Source organism: Lacerta agilis, chromosome 16, assembly GCF_009819535.1.
Source record: "Lacerta agilis isolate rLacAgi1 chromosome 16, rLacAgi1.pri, whole genome shotgun sequence".
In the NCBI taxonomy this organism is placed as follows: domain Eukaryota; kingdom Metazoa; phylum Chordata; class Lepidosauria; order Squamata; family Lacertidae; genus Lacerta; species Lacerta agilis.
This window is the reverse complement of record NC_046327.1, coordinates 21,929,095-21,950,423: the sequence shown is the minus strand read 5'-3', so window position 1 is coordinate 21,950,423 and position 21,329 is coordinate 21,929,095. Positions and strand designations below refer to the sequence as shown.

The window sequence follows — 21,329 nt, the reverse complement described above, 5'->3', positions numbered from 1 at the left end:
ATCTGCAGGGAGTCTCATAAGGGCAAACCACCGGTAGGGGGAGCCCTATGATATACATCAAATTGGGGCACCCCCAGGGTCCCCAATGGGGTCGTGCCATGGCCCTAGCCCACACCCAGGCTTTGGACAGGATCCATATACCCAGATCTCTTTAACGGGATAAACTAAACGTGAAGGAGCAGGTGGAGGCAACAACCTCCCCTCCCATTAAAAAGGCTTACCTAATGCCTAACCGGAATTAAAATTGCCAGAAGAAATATCAACAACCTCAGATATGCTAATGACACAACCTTGATGTCAGAAAGGGAGGAGGAATTAAAGAACCTTTTAATGAGGGTGAAAGAGGAGAGCGCAAAATATGGTCTGAAGCTCAACATCAAAAAAGCTAAGATCATCGCCACTGGTCCCATCACCTCCTGGCAAATAGAAGGGGAAGAAATGGAGGAAGTGAGAGATTTTACTTTCTTGGGCTCCATGATCACTGCAGATGGTGACAGCAGTCACGAAATTAAAAGACGCCTGCTTCTTGGCAGGAAAGCAATGACAAACCTAGACAGCATCTAAAAAAGCAGAGACATCACCTTACTGACAAAGCTATGGTTTTCCCAGTAGTAATGTATGGAAGTAAGAGCTGAACCATAAAGAAGACTGATCGCCAAAGAATTGATGCTTTTGAATTATGGTGCTGGAGGAGACTCTTGAGAGTCCCATGGACTACAAAAAGATCAAACTTATCCATCCTTAAAGAAATCAGCCCTGAGTGCTCACTGCAAGGACAGATCCTGAAGTTGAGGCTCCAGTACTTTGGCCAACTCATGAGAAGAGAAGACTCCCTGGAAAAGACCCTGATGTTGGGAAAGATGGAGGGCACAAGGAGAAGGGGACGACAGAGGATGAGATGGTTAGACAGTGTTCTCGAAGTGACTGGCATGAGTTTGGCCAAACTGCGGGAGGCAGTGGAGGATAGGGGTGCCTGGTGTGCTCTGGTCCATGGGGTCACAAAGAGTTGGACACGACTGAATGAATGAACAACAACAAAACCTTACATAGTTGTGAAGGCTACAAGGAAGGTGAAAACCAAATGGTTGATGCCAATTTTCGAAGTGGAAAAATTCCTATCTGGCCCCAACAATATGGCGGCCAATATTAGTCCATAGCAAGGCCGCTATCAATCAATGGATAAAAGGAGGGTGGGTGCGCGGGCTGGGAGATCTGGCAAGGAGGCGAAAGGAGGTCACACACACACCCCGGCTGCACCGCTGTTTAAACCGCTAGCGGCCATGCCCACACACCCCAAGCAATAAAGATGTCATGGACTGGTTGGAAGGAGAGGAATTGTGGGAGGCACCAACTGGGGAACTCTCCAAGGGAAGGAGGCTCAGAGCCTGGGGATTGGTGGTGTGATGATGATGATGAGTGGTAAGAGGGAAACGCCTGTGAAGTGGAGGTGTCAGAAGCTGAAGAGGTAACAGGGCTTGGTGAGAAGGGAGAGTCTGTGGCAGAGAGAAGTCCAGAAGCAAGAGAGTGGGATGAAGGAGGCCAAGAGCAGAAATGAGTCAGGCTGGGGAAGAAGCAAGGATGTTTCCCCCTCTTGCTGGGACTAGCTCCCCATCCCCTTGGTCTCCCAGAATCAGGAGAGGCATGAAGCAGGAGGAGCAAAGGCAGGCATGTTGGCGTAGTCTTAGGTTGCTTGGGGGAAATCCTGGAGAGGAGGAGACTTAGGAAGCTGTGGGAAGGTGGGGACCTTCAGTATTCACAACTGCCTCACAGGGGCAAGACCCACCGAAGAGTTGCTGTACTCATCAGGCCTGGCACTCCTATTTTTCTAATAAAGAGTTAATGTCACCTACTCCGCGTGATTTATTGCTGGCTCACTCCTGACACCAGGTACAACTTCTCAAAATAATAATGTAGCCAATTGTAATCCCTAATTCTGCCCTCTTCCTGTTACAACCAGCTCTTAAACCTGCCCTATAGGATGGGAAAGAAGACTGATCGCCGAAGAATTGATGCTTTTGAATCATGGTGCTGGAGGAGACTCTTGAGAGTCCCATGGACTGCAAAAAGATCAAACTTATCCATCCTTAAAGAAATCAGCCCTGAGTGCTCACTGGAAGGACAGATCCTGAAGCTGAGGCTCCAGTACTTTGGCCACTTCCTGAGAAGAGAAGACTCCCTAGAAAAGACCCTGATGTTGGGAAAGATGGAGGGCACAAGGAGAAGGGGACGACAGAGGATGAGATGGTTGGACAGTGTTCTCAAAGCAGCTAGCATGAGTTTGGCAAAACTGCGGGAGGCAGTGAAGGATAGGCGTGCCTGGCGTGCTCTGGTCCATGGGGTCACGAAGAGTCGGACACGACTGAACGACTGAACAACAATAGGATGGGACAAAGAGGGTGACTTAATATTTTTGTCTTTCTGTCTACATTTCTTCCCGAATGGTGAAGGTCTGGTTCAGGCTTCTCTGGTTTCTCTTAAGCCAGTAACAATAGGGGCAGGTGACATGGCACAGTCCCAGAGAAATTATGCTCAGCTACCCAGGTGGAATTAAGTCCCCCTCCATTTACCTGCAGGGCAGTATAATGCACTGCCAAATGGGTAGCCATTATCTGATTCTATAGCATGAAAAATAAATAATGGAAGGTTTAAAATGTCACTTAGCCCATGACTACAAGATTCTCTTGCATCGAAAAAGAAAAGAAATAGATGATTCTGTCTGTGCAGCTGGAAAGAGACATTAGTTTTAGACAGAGCTGAAAGTAATTTAAGAGACAGGTAGGTAGCCGTGTTGACTGCCATAGTCAAAACAAAATAAAAAAATTCCTTCCAGTAGCACCTTAGAGACCAACTAAGTTTGTTCTTGGTATGAGCTTTCATGTGCATGCACACTTCTTCAGATACCAAGAACAAACTTAGTTGGTCTCTAAGGTGCTACTGGAAGGAATTTTTTTATTTTTTATTTTGTAGTTTAAGAGAGACATCATTCGTCATCACAGTGTACACATATAATTTTAGTCCTGCCCAAACAAACAAAAAACCTGGGGGGAAATGGTTTTCCAGAGTCAAAATGAACTAAGATTATGACAGTTTCAGGTTTCAGGTTAGCCTGCAGTTCTGCGAGCAGCTCAGAGTGTTTGCGTGTACATTTGCACAAAACTCTGCATAGAACTGAATATTAATCTGAAATCTTCATTCAAACAAGTGAGCAGGAAGAATAACATGAGTCCTTCAAACCCCTTGTCAAAATCCAACTTTTCCTCAAAGTCTTTGGCTCAGACCTGAATTTCTGAAATAGTTGGGTTAGGCCAGGGTGGACAGAAGGCACATCTGGATTCACTGGGAGATTGCTGGGTAATTTAACATTAGATCATCAAGCATTCCTAACTCCCAATCCTTTAATAACAGGAGCAACAAAAGAACACCACCACCTCCCTGCCTCTTAATTGAACTGCTAAACGGAAGGAAGTTGTGTGCCTTCTTTCTGGTCAGAAATTAGTAGCCTCCATCCTTTAGTTGATGCTTTGGGGTCCTCAGGGCTGGATTACTACAATGCGCTCTTTGTGGGGCTGCCCTTGGACTTGGTTTGGAAGTTCCTGTAGGTGCAGAATGCAGTAGCCAGAGTGCTGATTGGGGCACATGGCCGACAATATGGGACACCATTGTTAAAACATCTGCCCTGGCTGCCCATCTGGATGAAGTTTGCTCCTGAAATGATGTTTGTTTGTCCTTAAGCCAGCCTCTCTCTCTCTCTCTCTCTCTCTCTCTCTCTCTCTCTCCCTAGCAGTGTTATTGTATTTTTAAAAAATTGGGGGGGGGGGTATGTTTCCATAGCCTACTTGCACAGGAGATGATAATTAATTCAACTGCTTTAAGAATACTCTCACAATTTTGTAAGCTGTTTTGCCTAACTTTGTGATGTTGCAAATGCTGATTCAAAAATAAATGGCACCCCTTTAAGAGTCCAGGGTTTCACATTGTTTTCCTACTAAAGTAAGCTAAGCAGTAGACATACATCTCCCAGAATTAGCAGGGGTGGGGCGACAAACATCTTTCTTATTATTCATTGACAAAGGAAGGGCAGGCTAGACAAAAGTCCCAAAATACACATCTAGCTGGCAGGTTGTATGTGGGGGTGGGGTGGGGTGGAGGGTGGGCTGGCAGAATGTAGCAGTGAAATTGCTGAGCGTATTTTGATTTCCTCCTTCCGTCCATCTCTTCCTTTCATATGGGCCAAACCACTTTTAAAAAATTACAACATGGAAACTAGTGCCCATAACTACAGTGCATTCCACAATCCTGAATTCCGTATCTTAGTTACATACTGTGGGGAGAAATATTTCCTTTTCTCCACTCTGAAACTATTCTCAGTGGAGATGCCGCCCCTTAAACGGAACCACTTTAAATTTCCCTGAGTCCTTTTCATCAGGCTGAGAGCACCAGCCTGCTGTCTGGGTGCTAGAGAGAGGACAGGACTCCTGCACCTTTAATAGTGCACAAGAGGGAATTTCGGCACTGCAATTTGCATGACAAGCTACACCTGCTGAAATGGCATCTTCTGCACAACTATTAAAGGTGAACAAGCCCTATCCTCTTTTTAACACAGTGTTCCCCAAACTTTGGTCTCCAGTGGTTGTTGGACTAAAACTCCCATCATCCCTAGATGGCAGGACCAGTGGTCAGGGATGATGGGTATTGTAGTCCCAACAACAGGAGACCCAAGTTTGGGAAACCCTGTTTTATATCATCATCATCAATTAATTATTGATACCCCCCATCTGGCTGGGTTTCCCCAGCCACTCTGGGCAGCTTCCAACAGAATATTAAAATACAATAATCTATTAAACATTAAAAGCTTCCCTAAACAGTCTGCCTTCAGATGTCTTCTAAAAGTCTGGTAGTTGTTTTTCTCTTTGACATCTGGTGGGAGGGCGTTCCACAGGGCGGGTGCCACTACCGAGAAGGCCCTCTGCCTGGTTCCCTGTAACTTGGCTTCTCACAGTGAGGGAACCGCCAGAAGGCCCTTGGCACTGGACCTCAGTGTCCGGGCAGAACAATGGGGGTGGAGACACTCCTTCAGGTATACTGGACCGAGGCGGAGTCAGCCAAGATGGCGACGAGGAGTGCAGTTTAGTCAGCCTCGCCGCCCGTAATCAAGACTTTAAACTATTTTTAAGCCCTCCAGGAATCCTTTTTTATAGTTTTATAGTTTTAATGACCTACTGACTATCTTATCATCCCACTACGGTCTTTGTTTTCGCCTCCCTAATTGCCGACTTATTGCTTTACTGGTTCATCGTCCTGTGGCCGACGCTGTACCACTGATTAAGCTGCTCTGCTCTGCAGCGAATGTTTGAAGAAGAACTAATTGGGGAGAAAGAGTTACAGAAGCCTCTGCACCGTCAAAGTGAGAAAGCCGGATCGTAGGTGTAAACTGGTGGAGAGATACTCTTTAATAAGACAGCCAACAGTATCACGGCTAAAGCCTTAAAACTGTAAATCTGAAATAAAAGAGACCCCAGCAATTGCTACCAACTATTTACTCTCTGTTCCCTACCCTCCGCCCCCTACCCAAGATGGTCCTCACCAGAAAGCACTGTAAGGATATGGGAATTGTGTTAAGTTACATCGCCCCAGGGTGAGAAGGGGCCCCAAAGGAGGCAAAGTAAAATCACCAATTATTTCTCCCACAAAGAAGGGGACAAGAGCGCCCAGAGTGAGCTCACTTTAAAAGAAGTCACCCCCTCAGCACTGGATTGGTCAATCCAATGCAAAGACTTACAAACTGAACATGAAAGCACAAGCTATTCTATGAGCTTGGCACAGGAACTTGCTCTAGCCGAGAACAACATAACAAGTAACTTGTTCAATATTAAGGACATTAAACCTCAAAAATCACCGCAAAAACCCAGGAAAAACCACCAAGGACACCAAGGACACTGGCCCATAGTGAGTGCTGATAGTACGGAAAAGCAGGGTGACCAGTTGCAGAACCAGGTACAACAGATTTGCACAGACCTTCTCAATATTAAAAACTTTTTAGCAGTAACAAATGGGTTACTCCTGACGCTTGTGTGGACCGAAGCCATTTTAGCACCTGTCTACCCTAAATGAAGATGAAACAAGACTGGCTGCTCATCTGATCTAAGCATATCACACCAGACAATAGTCGGGCTGCTGCATTCTGAATCAAAAGCAGCCGCATGTAGATACCAAAGGAGCAGAAACGGCTATTTATGCATGTGACGACAGCAGCGTGGATACTTCTGGCCCAGAGATGGAAAGAAGATTAAAGTCCCGACCAGAGACGAATGCCTGATGAAGATGATGGACTACACCGAAATGGCGAAAATGACCGGGAAAATCAGAAACCAGGAAGACAGGAACTTTAATAAGGAATGGGAGAAATTTACAAATTACCTAAGAGAACACTGTAAACAACTAAAAACTTTGGCAGGATTTGAGTAACGCTTGTAATGTAATATTAATTAAGGTAAAAACGGATTATTTTTAAGAAAAATAAAGAAAATATATGATGCAGTTGAAAAAGATTGAAAATGGAAACCAGGGAAGGGTGGAGGGAAGTCCAAAGATTCAGGGAATCTTAAATGTTGATGATTATGTCTAATGTTTGAATTTAAATATGTAGTGTAAAACTGAATAAAAAAAATATTATTTCCAAAAAAAAGAAAAACAACCAGCCACATGTACAGGATATTGTATAGGTCCAAGTCAGGGTAATTTCTTCAGGTAGGAACAAAACTGATGTATTAGCAGAAGCTTCTGCAAAGTACTCTTGTCCATTGCAGCTACTTGCTGAACCCACAAGCACCCCAAAACTGCACACGTGATACCTACAGGGAATTACCAGTGGTCCCTGGTATACTGGGACAGAGCTGCAGAGTCACCCTGCTGACACTAATCTGGATGGGGAGGGGCAGAGTCAATCCAATATTCCCAACCAGTGCATCCATGCATGCCCCCCCAACCTTCTCACTGCACTGCCCCAGCCCCGTACTGTCTAGACCAGGCACCCCCAAACTCGGCCCTCCAGATGCTTTGGGACTACAACTCCCATCATCCCTAGCTAGCAGGACCAGTGGTCAGGGATGATGGGAATTGTAGTCCCAAAACATCTGGAGGGCCACGTTTGGGGGGTGCCTGGTCTAGACAACACATTGTTCCTCAGCATCCTGACCATCGCTGACTTCAGAATCTCCTCGGCCTCGCCAGGGGCAAACGGAAATGAGAGACAAAACTGAGTGAGTGTAATTGATCGTGCCCGCTGCCAAGTTGCCAGATGACCTTACCCAGTGGCTTCATTAAAAGAAAATTAATTTATTACACATTTTAAAACTTAATAAGCAAACTTAACAAAATATAACACAGCTGTGGTTCTACAAAGATTGACTACTGTCATCTGTCACCATGAATTACAGAGGAGCAGGCCGTGTAGCACGAAACCCTCACTCTAGAAGAAAAGAAGAGTTTGGATTTGATATCCCGCTTTATCACTACCCGAAGGAGTCTCAAAGCGGCTAACATTCTCCTTTCCCTTCCTCCCCCACAACAAACACTCTGTGAGGTGAGTGGGGCTGAGAGACTTCAAAGAAGTGTGACTAGCCCAAGGTCACCCAGCAGCTGCATGTGGAGGAGTGGGGACGCGAACCCGGTTCACCAGATTACGAGTCTACATCTCTTTACCACTACACCAGACTGGTTCTTACTCTAGTAAGGTTTCCATGTGTTTGTGGCGGTCTTTGAGTTTGAAGCTCCCTATGCAGGTACAAGATGAAGGGATGGGATGTGGGTGGCTCAGATTTTTTCATTTCTGCCCCACCACCCTTTGTGTTACACCTCAGAGAACTCAGAAGCTTGTTACACTTTTCTGACACTCTTGATAGGTCCCAATAACCATCCATTGATTTTATGCATATTGAGGTTACTGCACAAAATCAACACAATAGCAGAGATGGCTGACAATGATTTCCTGTGCTGCAGATGTACTGTTGAAAGGAAGTGTGAATATGGCTCCCCTGTCTGGATCCATTCTGCAAATATAGTAAGTAACTCCACATAACTCCTGCCCAAGTACCGTAGGCTGTGAAAACAGGAAGAGAGAAAACTACCAGCCAAAGATTTCTCAGTTTACAGCATGATCCTATACTGTACAGTCATACCTTGGATCCTGAATGCCTTGGTCAGTGCTTTTTTTTCTTTAAAAATGTTTAGGGGTACTCTCATTTTCCTACTCATATTGAAATACTGCCCCAGTGACCCTCAGTGAGGCCAAAATTAGATTCACAAAATGTTTAGGTGTATGCGTACCCCTGCATCCCCCCAGAAAAAAAGCACTGGCCTTGATACTCAGACGTTTTGGCTCCTAAACACCACAAACCCGGAAGTGATTGTTCGAGTTTGCAAACATTCTTTGGAACCCGAACGTAAGACATGGCTTCCACAGCTTCCAATTGGCTGCAGGAGCTTCCTGCAACCAATCAAAAGCCGTGCTTTGGTTTGCAAATGTTTTGGAAGTCGAACGGACTTCCGGAACAGATTCCATTTGACTTCCAAGGTGCAACTGTACATGATTCAATACAGGGAATAGCTCAGTCGGTACAGCATGAGACTCTTATTCTAAGGCCCTGGGTTCGAGCCCCACATTGGGCTAAAGATTCCTGCATCACAGGGGGTTGGACTAGATGACCCTCATGGTCCCTTCCAACTCTATGATTGTATGTTTACTCAGAAGTAAATCCCTCTCGGTTCAATGATTCTTGCTCCTCAGTAAGTAGGTACAGGAGCCTTCTCCACAGAGCGCTATAGATTGTTTCTGGTTCCTTTTCTAAACGTTCTGTCAAGGATGGCCCGCCTTTTAACAATCTCACCATTGGTATATAAGACTGCAGTGGATTTGAAAGGTTTGTACTGCAAGTGACCTTAGAGGCTGAAGTAAGTAGGAGTCTGATTTCAGGTAGCTTAAAGCTGTTGGACTTTGAAATTTCGTTTTGCCTGGAATGTGCTTTATTGTTGTTGCACGGCTCCATTTATTACCCTTTTAAACAAACTTTGTTTTAGACTTTGAGGGGTGTCTGCTTAAGGAATAGCTCCTCTTTCTCGGTGGAGACGTGTAACATGGTAACTGGGTGGAGCCCCCATATTTAGTGGCAGTATACCTGGAGACAAATGAGGGGAGGGCTGTTGGCTTTTTTGCCCCGGCTTTGCATGAATGAAAACGAACTGTTGGTTCAGGTGAACGCAAGTTTTGCATGGCAGGGGCTGCGTCCTGACTTTTTGTGTTATGCAAGGAGAAACTCTTGATTGCAAACTCTTGATTGTAGTACTTTCAGTGGCACACTGCAGAGACTATTCCCAAATATTTTGTCTTAGTGATGTTAGATGGGAAAACCTATGACAACCCATTTTAGTAAGCCTCTAACTAAATAAACATGCCGCTATAGACACCAAATCCACATCATTCTACATACAAAGGTGGGTTCCTGTCTTTCTGCATGACTCAGCAAGCTGTTAACTATATGTAAGGCTCACCTGAAGGCCTAGCCCCCACCCCTGCCATCTGATAGGACCATTTGTGTTTTCTCCCCTCCTCTTGGGGAGTTTTCCATTACCATACAGATAAATCTGGGATTGCCCAATTCTCTTTTTCCTTCATTCAGTGGACTGACTCTGCAACCGCAGAAACCCAGGTGGTCCCTCTCATCTGTAATCTGCTTCAAAATGTGAGTTGTCATATTTTAGGACTTGGCTATTTAATTCCATGTTGTTGTTGTTTTGAAAAGGCAGTTTTCCATTTTTGAATCTCTCTTGATTGCTAAATATACAGTGGTACCTTGGTTCTCAAACGCATTGGTACTCAAACAACTTGGAACCCGAACACTACAAACCCTGCAGTAAGTGTTCTGGATTGCGAACTTTTTTCAGAAGCCAAACGTGCTCCGTTTTGAGGGTTATGTTTCCGTTTTGAGTGCCACACTTCTGTTTTGAGTGTTACGCTGAGGTCTGTTTTTGCTATTTATTTTGTGTTTCTGTTTTTTGCGGCTCTATTTCGTTTTGTTTTTGTGGAACCCAGTCCAGCTACTGATGGATTGTGTGACTGCAGTACATTGTTTATTGCTTTCATTTTATGGATCAACGGTCTCGTTAGTAAAATTCATGTTAAATTGCTGTTTTAGGGCTTGTTTTTAAAAGTCTGGAACAGATTAATCCATTTTGCATTACTTTCTATGGGAAAGCATGCCTTGGTTTTGGAACGCTTTGGTTTTGGAACAGACTTCCGGAACGGATTAAGTTTGAGAACCCAAGCTACCACTGTACTTCATTGGGATATTTGCATATAAGCCTGGGATTGGCTTTATGCAATTCCCTTCTGTGCCACTTGGTGCAGATACTAACCTGGCTTTCCTTAAGGCCTCTTGTTCTCCAGAAGTTCAAACTGTCAGCCTGAAACTTCTGCATGTTCAGGCAAAGGATTAAAATTTCAGATGGTTGCAGCACTTCTTTGGAGTAAGCAGTGGAGGGCATCTTGCAGCCTGCCTTAACCTCAGAGGTGGAGGCTGCTGAAACCCATATGTCATGGGTAAAAGCCTCCTCTGATTAGATTGTAATGCTTCCTGTCCTAGGCTTGTTGTTGTTGTTCAGTCGTTCAGTCGTTCAGTCGTGTCCGACTCTTCGTGATCCCATGGACCAGAGCACGCCAGGCACCCCTATCCTTCACTGCCTCCCGCAGTTTGGCCAAACTCATGCCAGTCGCTTCGAGAACACTGTCCAACTATCTCATCCTCTGTCGTCCCCTTCTCCTTGTGCCCTCCATCTTTCCCAACATCAGGGTCTTTTCTAGGGAGTCTTCTCTTCTCATGAGGTGGCCAAAGTACTGGAGCCTCAACTTCAGGATCTGTCCTTCTAGTGAGCACTCAGGGCTGATTTCTTTAAGAATGGATAGGTTTGATCTTCTTGCAGTCCATGGGACTCTCAAGAGTCTCCTCCAGCACCATAATTCAAAAGCATCAATTCTTTGGCGATCAGCCTTCTTTATGGTCCAGCTCTCACTTCCGTACATTACTACTGGGAAAACCATAGCTTTAACTATACGGACCTTTGTCGGCAAGGTGATGTCTCTGCTTTTTAAGATGCTGTCTAGGTTTGTCATTGCTTTTCTCCCAAGAAGCAGGCGTCTTCTAATTTCATGCATGCTGTCACCATCTGCAGTGATCATGGAACCCAAGAAAGTGAAATCTCTCACTGCCTCCATTTCTTCCCCTTCTATTTGCCAGGCTTGTAGTGCAGGAATATTGCATCTCTCCTAACTAATGCTATCTGTGTCTGAGCTAGGAGATAGGAAGCTTCAGATCCAAACTTCGGCTATCAACTTCCTGGATGGCCTTTGGCCAAATGTGTGTCTGCTTTGGCTCCAGTCTGTAATATGAAATTAATAACTGGCCTACTTTATTTGGAATTGCGGTGACGACATAATTGTCATTATACTGTAATTACTTTCTCTTCACCCTAAGGTCCCAGGGTGGGTTACAACATTACAACATATTATAACAGTGTTTCCCTAACTTGGGTTTTGTTAGAAGTAAAAAATACCAGGCTCAAGGCTTGAAGCCCAGAGACCCTAAAAATAGATTCTGAGCAAAACTGGTGAAGCGGCAAAATTTTATTTAAAGTGCACACTTGCAAGTGTGTGTGTCACCCGAAAGCAGGCACACCTGAAAACCACCACAGCAGAAGCTTTTATGCTATCTCCGAGTACAAAATCCCCCCCCCTTTTCCAGGGGTCACAACCTATCACGTCTGCCTATTACAATATTAAATTCTTCACTCCTGTTCCCCTTCTCCCATTCCTCTGACTCTGGCGATCATCTCTCATATTTGTAATTTTTCCTTATTTGGCATTATGTTTTTACATGCTGTTTTTAGCAATAAAGCCATGTTCCTCTATTTCACTGAAGCATGCAAAATTTGTTCTGTTTGCTGGCCTTCTTAACCACAAGTTATGCAAAAGCATGTAACACCTGTTCTTTTGCTAGCATCTTTAACTACAATTTGTTCCACAAGCTATACAGTCGTACACCTTGGGAGTCGAACGATCCGGCTCCCGAACGCTCGAAAACCGGAAGTGAGTGTTTGGGTTTTCGAATATTCTTTTGAAGCCAAACGTCCGGCGGGGCTTCCACAGCTTCCAATTGACTGCAGGAGCTTCCTGCAGCCAATCAGAAGCCGTGCTTGGGTTTTTGAACATTTTGGAAGTCAAACAGACTTCCAGAACGGATTCTGTTTGACTTCCGAGGTATGACTGTATTAGAAGATCCCCAGATAAAAATCCCCTAACCTTTATAACCTTATGGCCTTATGACCTTTATTTTTTTAAAAAAAGCAATTAATAAGAGCAACATTTGTTCTGAAAAGGCAATAAAAAAGCAACATAAATTATTTTTCTCTGGTCTGCAGCTGTTGTTGGACTACAACCCTCATCATCCCTAGCTAGCAGGACCAGTGGTCAGGGATGATGGGAATTGTGGTCCAAAACAGCTGGAAACCTTGGGTATGCCAGCAAGGGAAGGAGTAGAGCTGTTGGCTTCATTTAGAGTAAAGATAACTAACACACCTGTAGTATCCTTTACCTTTATTTCGTTTGACCTCTTGGGTACTCTCTGTGGCGGTTAAAAGGATCATCATGGGGAAGGCTGTGTTCGATCGGGATTGTGAGAGAGCAGTGTGGGGATATTGGAAGGAATCTGTGTACAAAACTTGCATTGACTCTTAATGCTCCCTGCGAAACAGATCGCCTTAAATTTAGAGTATATTTCTATTGCAGTTCTCAAGTACCGGTAGGTTTCTGAGTACTTTCTCCACTGTGTGCGATGCGAATGGATGTTCTTATGGTAGCTGACGCTTCTCTTTAGCTTTTTGCAGTGACATTTCATCATCGCCATGTCTAATAATGAAGGAGATGGAAAACCTGCAAGCCACGAGATCGCCGAAAATGGACAACAGGTAAGGTGGTCCCCACTGCACCATTTAAGCTTTAGACTCAAACAGGAAGTTAGACTGACTACTTCCTCCCCAAAGGGTGACACTACACAAGGAAGGATTTTCTGGTGTTTTGTATTCTTACTTGACAGTAACTGCAGGCAGCTGGACTCCAAATCTGACTAGAGCTACAATGCCTTTAAAAAAAAAACCACAGAGGCTTCCATGCCTCTGTTATGAATTCTTAAAGGAGCCCAGAACAGGTCATTCTGCAAAGCAAAATATTCCACCTACAGTAGAAGGCGCCTGGTATAATTACGCTGACAGTCAAAACACAGAACTGATGAGAGGAAGATAGAATGTTAAGCTTCAAGATTCACCCACACTAAGCTAGACGTAGCTCAAGGCAAACACGAGAGTTGCGCCTTCGCTATCGCTGGCCTTTGTGAGGATGCTTTTTGACTAGAACCCTTACAGTCCCAAGTAAGCAACAGTTTAGCATCTTCTCTAGGGTCTAAAAAGGTGGTGACTCAATGCAGTATCTCTTCCCAGCAGTGTGTCATACAAAGGCTAACTGATCTGCCCCTGGTCAGCATTACCTTCGAGATCCTTTCCACTACTTACAACTCTGCGAAGGGGTCCCATCCAGCTATCCATGCAGTCTGTGGAATGGCAGAAGTTGGTGTAAAGAAGATTGCCTCCTCGGCAGTGAGCGGTGCACAGCCTGTCCTGAATAAGCTTGAACCTCAGAGTAAGTAAGAGAGATTGAGAGATTCTACTCTTAGGAATCAGTGACAGGTAGGTAGCCGTGTTGGTCTGCCATATTCAAAACAAAATAAAATAAAAAATTCCTTCCAGTAGCACCTTAGAGACCAACTAAGTATATATACCAAGAACTAACTTAGTTGGTCTCTAAGGTGCTACTGGAAGGAATTTTTTATTTTATTTTGTTTTTACTCTTAGGAATGTTTTGGCTCCCTCCTAGGTGTGGATGTCCCAAGGCTCCTCGGTACCAGCAATGCAAGCCTAGGAATCCATTCTAAGCTCCCCACCCTTCGATGTGTGATAAAAGGGCTGGGTATTGTGCAATGTTTATATATACCACAAATACAAAATATGATTATATACATTTTAATTACAATATTGCAGTGCAAATAAAATATTAAAAACCAAATACGTACCATTAAAAGGCTGAAGTAAAACTAACCTGTGCTTTGATTGCACTCGGTCGCCATTTTAGTTTTGAGGTAAAAGGTAAACGTAAAGTACCTCTGGGTGGTTAAGTCCAGTCAAAGGCGACTATGGGGTTGCGGCACTCATCTCGCTTTTCAGGCCGAAGGAGCCAGCATTTGTCCACAGACAGCTTTCCAGGTCATGTGGCCAGCAAGACTAAACCACTTCTGGTGCAATGGAACACCCTGACAGAAACCAGAGTGCACGGAAACTCTGTTTACCTTCCCACCGCAGCGGTACCTATTTATCTACTTGTGCCTGTATGCTTTCGAACTGCTAGGTTGGCAGGAGCTGGGACAGAGTAACAGAAGCTCACCAAGTAATGGGGATTCGAACCACCGACCTTCTGATTGGCAAGCCCAAGAGGCTCAGTGGTTAAAATGAGACTGAATTTTAAGCTCCATTTTAATCAATTGGGTTTTTTGTTTTTGTTTTTAACTGTATTTTATATTTGGTGTTAGCCGCCCTGAGCCCGATCTTAGCCGGGGAGGGCGGGGTATAAATAAAAAATTATTATTATTTAGACCACAGTGCCAACCATGTCCCTTTCAGTTTTGAAAGCTGAATTGTAAATGCACCAAGTCAACTTCTAAGTAGGCACCTGGTTTTCAAGTAAGTTTTGATTTTGAAGGAAGCGATCAGGCAGCCAGTGGAAGGCTAAATGGCTTCTTCTCTTTCGACAGTCGCTTCAGCAAATGCCTATGCCTGCCAGGGCCTTGACAGACTGCAAGAGACTCTGCCTGTTGTGCAGCAGACTATTGAAAAGGTAATGGCTGCACATCTGCTTCTTCTGTGTAGACAGTCAGCGCCCACCCACCCCCCGGCATCCCTTTTTTTATTACACATTTACAATGATTTGTGCCCTGATGCTATTGGGGTGATCATACACATTTCCACTTTCATGACTGTTTGTTCCTGCCAAAAGTATAGCGGTGGTCACACTGCTTCATTTCCAAGCAGTGCATGTCCTGTAACTTCCTGCTGAAATCCCAGAACTTTCCCGCCCCCCCACACACACACAAATGTTCCGGTTTATTTTATTTTTTGTCCTGCTTACAGCGTGCTATAACTCCTCCAGACAGCAATAACATTGTAGCATTGGGGACATGTCGCAGAACAGCTAATAAAGCAGAATGAATCCATCACTCGTGAACTGTTGTGGGTGTATTCGACAACATGATCTTGACACAACAAAACTCCGGTCTGGAGGAGCCCAACAGGCCAATGGTGTGACTCTGCATGAGACAGCTTTCAACTTGGGTCACATTTCAATGTACCATCTAGCACAATTACACTGCCAAGATAATAGCAGGAGTTTTACATGTGGAAACTTGACAGGACTCATTTGTCATGCCCTGTGGCACGATTTCTCATATCACCTATCTATCAGTTCTGAAAGGGAGGTGGAATAAACATCTTCCCCTCAGGGTTGCGTGTGTGTAGAATTATTATTATTTTTCCAAATCATTTTTACTGAATTTTCCACTTTAACAACCCAATCCAATCATATTAAATATTCCAAATTATACATAAAAATATCAAATAATCCCAATATTCTGCCAAATTTTAAATTATAAATTTTTGCGGTTTCCCGTGCTTCAAACGTAAAGGGCCCCGATCAACATCAAGTTCATTTCCATTCCAAAATCTCTGGTGATGTTCCAATTCCTTCCGATGTTTTCCCATTCTTGTCTTCTTTCTTCAAAGCCTCGCGTGTGTGTACAATTACTGCCATCCATTGATGGCGTGTATCAAATCATCAAATTGGAGTCGATGACTAGGAAACTAGAGATCCTTCCAGATCTACTTGGGAGGGGCTCTGCTCTGGTTCTTAGCTTGGAGTTTCACTTCTCTCCTTCCTTGATGTGAGAATATCATTTAAAAATTCCTTCCGCAGGTAGTATTGGATGCCAAAGGCCTTGTCCTGGGTGCCAAGGATACAGTATCGGGTCTGGCAGGTGGGGTCAAAGAGGCTGCCCAGGAGAGGATGAAGATGGCCGTGTCTGCAGTGGTGGTTGGCATGAATGCCATGATGGAGGGCAATATGAAGCAGATGGTGACCAGTGGTATTGACCACATGATAGAGGCATCTGAGGAGATGATAGAATACTACCTGCCAGTAACAGATGAAGAACTAGGTGAGAATATTGCAGCTGCTTTTGTGAGGGAGAATGTATTTGGAACCAGGCAGAGGGCCTTCTCAGCAATGGCGCCCGCCCTGTGGAACGCCCTCCCACCAGATGTCAAGGAAATAAACAACTATCTGACTTTTAGGAGACATCTGAAGGCAGCCCTGTTTAGGGAAGTTTTTAATGTTTGATCTTTTATTGTGTTTTTAATATCCTGTTGGAAGCCGCCCAGAGTGGCTGGAGTGGCCTGGCCAGATGGGTGGGGTATTGCAGGGAGTATGGCCGGATTGGCACTGGCAAACCACGTCGATTCCGCCAAGGTTAGAAATACAGCGCTGGCAAACCACGCTGACCCTGGAACGTCAGGATGGGAGACATGGGTCAGTGGGACAGCAAAACAAAGGAGTGGTGGAAAAGTACTGGAGAGTCACAAGATGAGCACGGGAGGGGTGCATGAGAGAGAAGCATGGAGGATGAGGACGTACGCAGTGGAGATGTCATGTGGGGAAGTTTTGGGGTGTTACTAGAGTACCCTGTGTAGGAGCATTTCCTTATATGGTGAGGGTGCATCACCATTGGGCTGTATGTTTCCTTATTTGGTCCTTGAAGTTGTTCCTGTGGAACTAATCATGAACCAGTGTGTGAGATTGCTAATAAAAGGGAGCCTTCGGGTGTGGCTCGGGGTTGCCTTCCCGCTGATACCATCCTGTCGTCACGTCATTTCTTTGCCAGTGCAACAGGGTATAAGTTATTTATTTATTTATTTATTTAGGTATGGGCCAAAAACTTATTATCCATCTCGCTGTCTGAAATCTGGTCTACTGAAGTTATTTTTAAAAATTGCCATAATATTGTAGATTATAGCCTCCCAGAGTGGCAGGGGCAACTCAGTCAGATGGGCAGGGTACAAATAACGGATTTATTATTATTATCATTTATTTATTTATTTATTTATTTTATTGTAAACCACTTTGATTTTTTGTGTGATTTAGTGGTATATTAACATTTTTAGAAGTGAAATAAAAATTGTACCAATTCAAGAGCATTGCGGGGGGGGGGGGGTTCCCAGGACTTAAGAAAAAAGATGGTCTCAAGCATCACAGGGGGTACTCTGCATTGTGAACAGATTTCCAGAATGCCATCTTGGTGTTTTTATGTTTTAAAAAAGTTTCCAGGGTCAACCTTCAACTAGGACTGGGAAAGTCTTCTGTCTTGAAACTTTTGTGTGTTGTTGCTAGACCGTAGCGAGTCAGATTGGACCAATGGTGTGACTTGACATAAGTCAGTTGGCTTGTCTTGGACAGTTTTTTTTTTTAAATCTTAAAACATTTTCCATTCATGCCCCTGGCACATTACAACCAAATGCAAGTCCCTGCCCCAAGGAGAATACAGTATTTTCTATGGCCGGTAGACTGTGATATATGTTCACCTTCTGACTTGCTAAGGTATATAACTGGTTAAACAGTCTTAAGAAGATGGATGTTGCAGCCTGCCATTGAAGCTTTTTCAGATTTTAGTTTCGTTAACTTGTATATTAATGGTTGGAGTATGGTTTTGGGGAGTTGTTTTGAGTGGATTATTTGTGGAAACAAAATTGGACTATAACAAAATTGGATTATAAATCTTTCTTTAAAAAATCAATATGAAGCTGTATGATCATACAGCGTCATGTGAAACCATAAAGCTAGATGGGTAAAAGAATGCTCTGAGCTTGTTTACATTGGTTCTGCTGTAGCCACGGCTTCCCAGGTAATTGGTAAAAAGGTAGGTTTATGGGGGTAGCAGAAATAAATAGCCACTTAAAATGCAAAGGAGGGTTTTTGTCACGACTGTGTGTGTTCTTTTCTAGCTGCCCTCGCAGCCTCCATGGTGATAAACAACCCTGAAGAAGCTGCTGAAACAGCTCCTGTCAAAAAGGAGAAAGAGGAGGAGAGTTACTATCGGCGTTTGGGTGCTCTCTCAGCCTTTTTCCGACACAGAGTCTACCAGAGTTCTCTGGCAAAGATGCAAAGGATCAAGCGAAGCACTCAGGAGATACTCTTCCAGCTTCAAGAAGCTGCTCTGTTGGTAAGGACTGAACTACTCCTCTGGTTCCAAGATCTGGCTATAGGACAGAGGTAGCCCCACCATGGTGCCCTCCAGAAGTTGCTGGACTACAACTCCCATCAGCCCCAGCCTGCATAACCAATGGCTGGAGATGATGGAACTTGTAGTCCAACGCCATGAGAATGTCATGTTGATATGCAGAGAATGTCATGTTGGTCTATGACTGTAATAAAGTTTATTATTATTATTATGATATGCAGAAGGGTTAATGGGGTCTGGGCAAGTAGTGTTTGGAATAACCACTGAGACAGAAATGCTTGGCACTTGAAGAAAGATAGTAAATGGTGGCGCCAGGCAAGCCTCCCTTAGGAGCGGATTCCACCAATGAGAAGCCACCACTGAAAAGGCTCATTTTGTGTCGCTGCTCTCCAGACTTCCCTTGGAGCAGAGATGAGTATAGTGAGTACTCAACTGAAACCTCTTGAAAGTCTAATCTAATACTGTAACTCCTGCCCGCCTTTATACTGACTTCTGTGGCAGAACATTGACGTGGCTTTTAAGATAACTCTTGAAAGGTCTCTAATGAAAGATGGAATGGGAGTGGCTGAACTGAGTTCAGGCTGGTGAGCTAAGAGCAACAATAGCTGCAAGATACTTCTTTATATTGAATGTTAATATTTTGAAAATGCCTTTCCAGATAAAGTACACCTTGCAGTCTCTGGATAGGCAACTGAATCCTAACGTTGCTAATCACCAGAAGGAAATGGAACCAATCTTGGTGGAGTGGAATGGGAGTCTTCCAATGCCAAGTCAGAGTTATGAAGAGAGTCTTTTAGAGGTATGCTTCAGAGGTAGCAACAGTGTTTCTCAAACTTGGGTCTCCAGCTGTTTTTAGACTACAACTCCCATCACCCCTAGCTAGCAGGACCCAGGGGTCAGGGATGATGGGAACTATAATCCAAAAACAGCTGGAGACCCCAGTTTGGCAAACACTGGTGCAGACCAAGTATGGAGAACCCGTGTCCCTCCAGATGTTACTGGATTCCAACGCTCATCACCCCCAACCATGGGCTGGTGCTGATGGGAGTTGGGATCAAACAACAAGTTTCCCATCCTCCCCTAGTGTAAACAACACTTGGCTATATGGAGCAATGTTATTGGTACAGGGCAGCTTCCTTTGCTGCATTGCTGATGCTAAGCAACTTTTGTCCCGGGCAGCTGCTGGATTTGGGGTGGGTGGAATCTACCCTTCCTGAAGAGAGAGATGTTTGTGCAAATATTTCCTGCAGTTCTCAATAAACATGAATGAGGACAATGTCTGTGGGATGTAAACACAGAGCAGTCAAAACACAACATTGCTAGAGTGGACATGAAGGTAACTCAGTCCTCCAGGCATAACTTCCTGCTACCTGGACTGAGTTAACTTCCTCTGACCAGAAGTAGGTGTGGTCTCACCTGGGAACAAGATCCCTAGACCAGTCACCATTTTCTCCTCGTCTCTTGAATGAGCAACAACCATGTCCTCCTGGTTCTCAGCCAAGAGAACAAAGGAAACTACTTTTTCCCTATGGAAGTAGCAACCACATGTAAATACTTTTACTAAGCATGCCTGCCTTCTGAGAAACGCTGTGTAACTCAGGAAGTAATGTGAGTAAACTCTTTTTATTCATTAAAGATACATTGTGTCGTGTGCAGTCTTTTAAGAGGGATATAGGGGACTTATACCAGGAATATATATATGTTGTTTTAGGCTTTAGCAAGCCTGTGCAAGCGCGTCTGCTGTGTGTGTTTTAAAAGGGAATGAAACTCTGCTAAGTTTGGAGCTTGTTAACACAAGCTGGGATGAGATATATAAGTTAATATATACTCATCCACACTCCTAATCATTCCCACAATGTCAACACGAAGGGTTGGTTCAAAGCTCCTTCGCTTGAGCAAAAAACATCTCTTTGGCCTCTCACATGGGCAGAAGGGGAAGTAGGGCTTGACTTCTCCCCGACTGCAGCCTCCCAAAATGGCTCCAGAGCACTGGAGTGGTGTTCACCAAGCAGCATGGACAGTTGCAGCCTTGGGGAGAAATCAGTACTGCTGTTCAGTGCATGAGTAAATAGATGTGCCTTCTATTCAGCCTCTCTCAAATACTTGTACTGAAAGCTTAGGGTGGTATATGATAAACATGTCATCTAACAAGTCCTCTCTTCCCTTCCACTCCATAGCAGGCAGAATCGCAAGCTCTAAGCTTGACCTACGGCATCAGCCAGCAGATGCAGAATATCTGCCAGAGATTCTTGGCTAACGCGCAGGACCTCCCTGTTGATCTCCTAGAAAAGGTGCAGCAAACGTATAGCAGCATGAAAGAGCTTCAGGCGACCCTCTACGGCGCCAAATCCTTGAAGGACCTTCCCAGTGGTAGCCTGAAGGAGAGCCAGGAGAAGCTTGAGAAGGCCCAGGAGACCATCTCTGAGGCCATGGAACACGTGATTATGACAACATGGGGGCCTCGGCCCTTTTTTCCTGCTCAAACCTCTATGGTCGAATCTGAACAGGAGGCCAAGGCGGAGGCCTAAAAAAGAGTGCCAGACGTGGGGTTCTGCTTGGAACTTGTCTGCTTCTCTTGGAGCAATATGTAGCATAAGGATTCTGACTTCTGAAAAAGTGTAAGAACTAAAATTGTCCCTAATGGTAAATTCCTTAGACTAGTGAGAGATGCTTCCAAATGGTTTAAAACAAGCTGTTTATCAAATTTGCACGCACCGTATGTTTAAAGTTCATGACTTCATCCGCACCTTCCAAAATCCTGGGAACCTTAATTTGTTATGGGTGCTCTGTGAAGAGCAGTCTACAGTTCCCAGAATCCTTTGGGGGGAGACCGTGTGCTTTAAATCTATGGTGTGTACACAACTGTACTCCTTTCTGATAACTGTATTGAGC

General features: G+C 44.5%; 1 protein-coding gene across 1 annotated transcript; it reads left to right on the top strand.

Annotated features, from left to right (window-relative positions):
• Window positions 1-12,961: 12,961 nt before the first annotated feature.
• LOC117061132 (perilipin-3-like) lies at window positions 12,962-21,329 on the top strand. The gene is made up of 7 exons (XM_033173815.1): window positions 12,962-13,014; window positions 13,530-13,741; window positions 14,907-14,989; window positions 16,121-16,361; window positions 18,202-18,419; window positions 19,096-19,236; window positions 20,615-21,329. The coding sequence occupies exons 1-7, from the start codon at window positions 12,962-12,964 to the stop codon at window positions 20,963-20,965; spliced, it is 1,299 nt and encodes a 432-aa protein (XP_033029706.1). The 3' UTR covers window positions 20,966-21,329.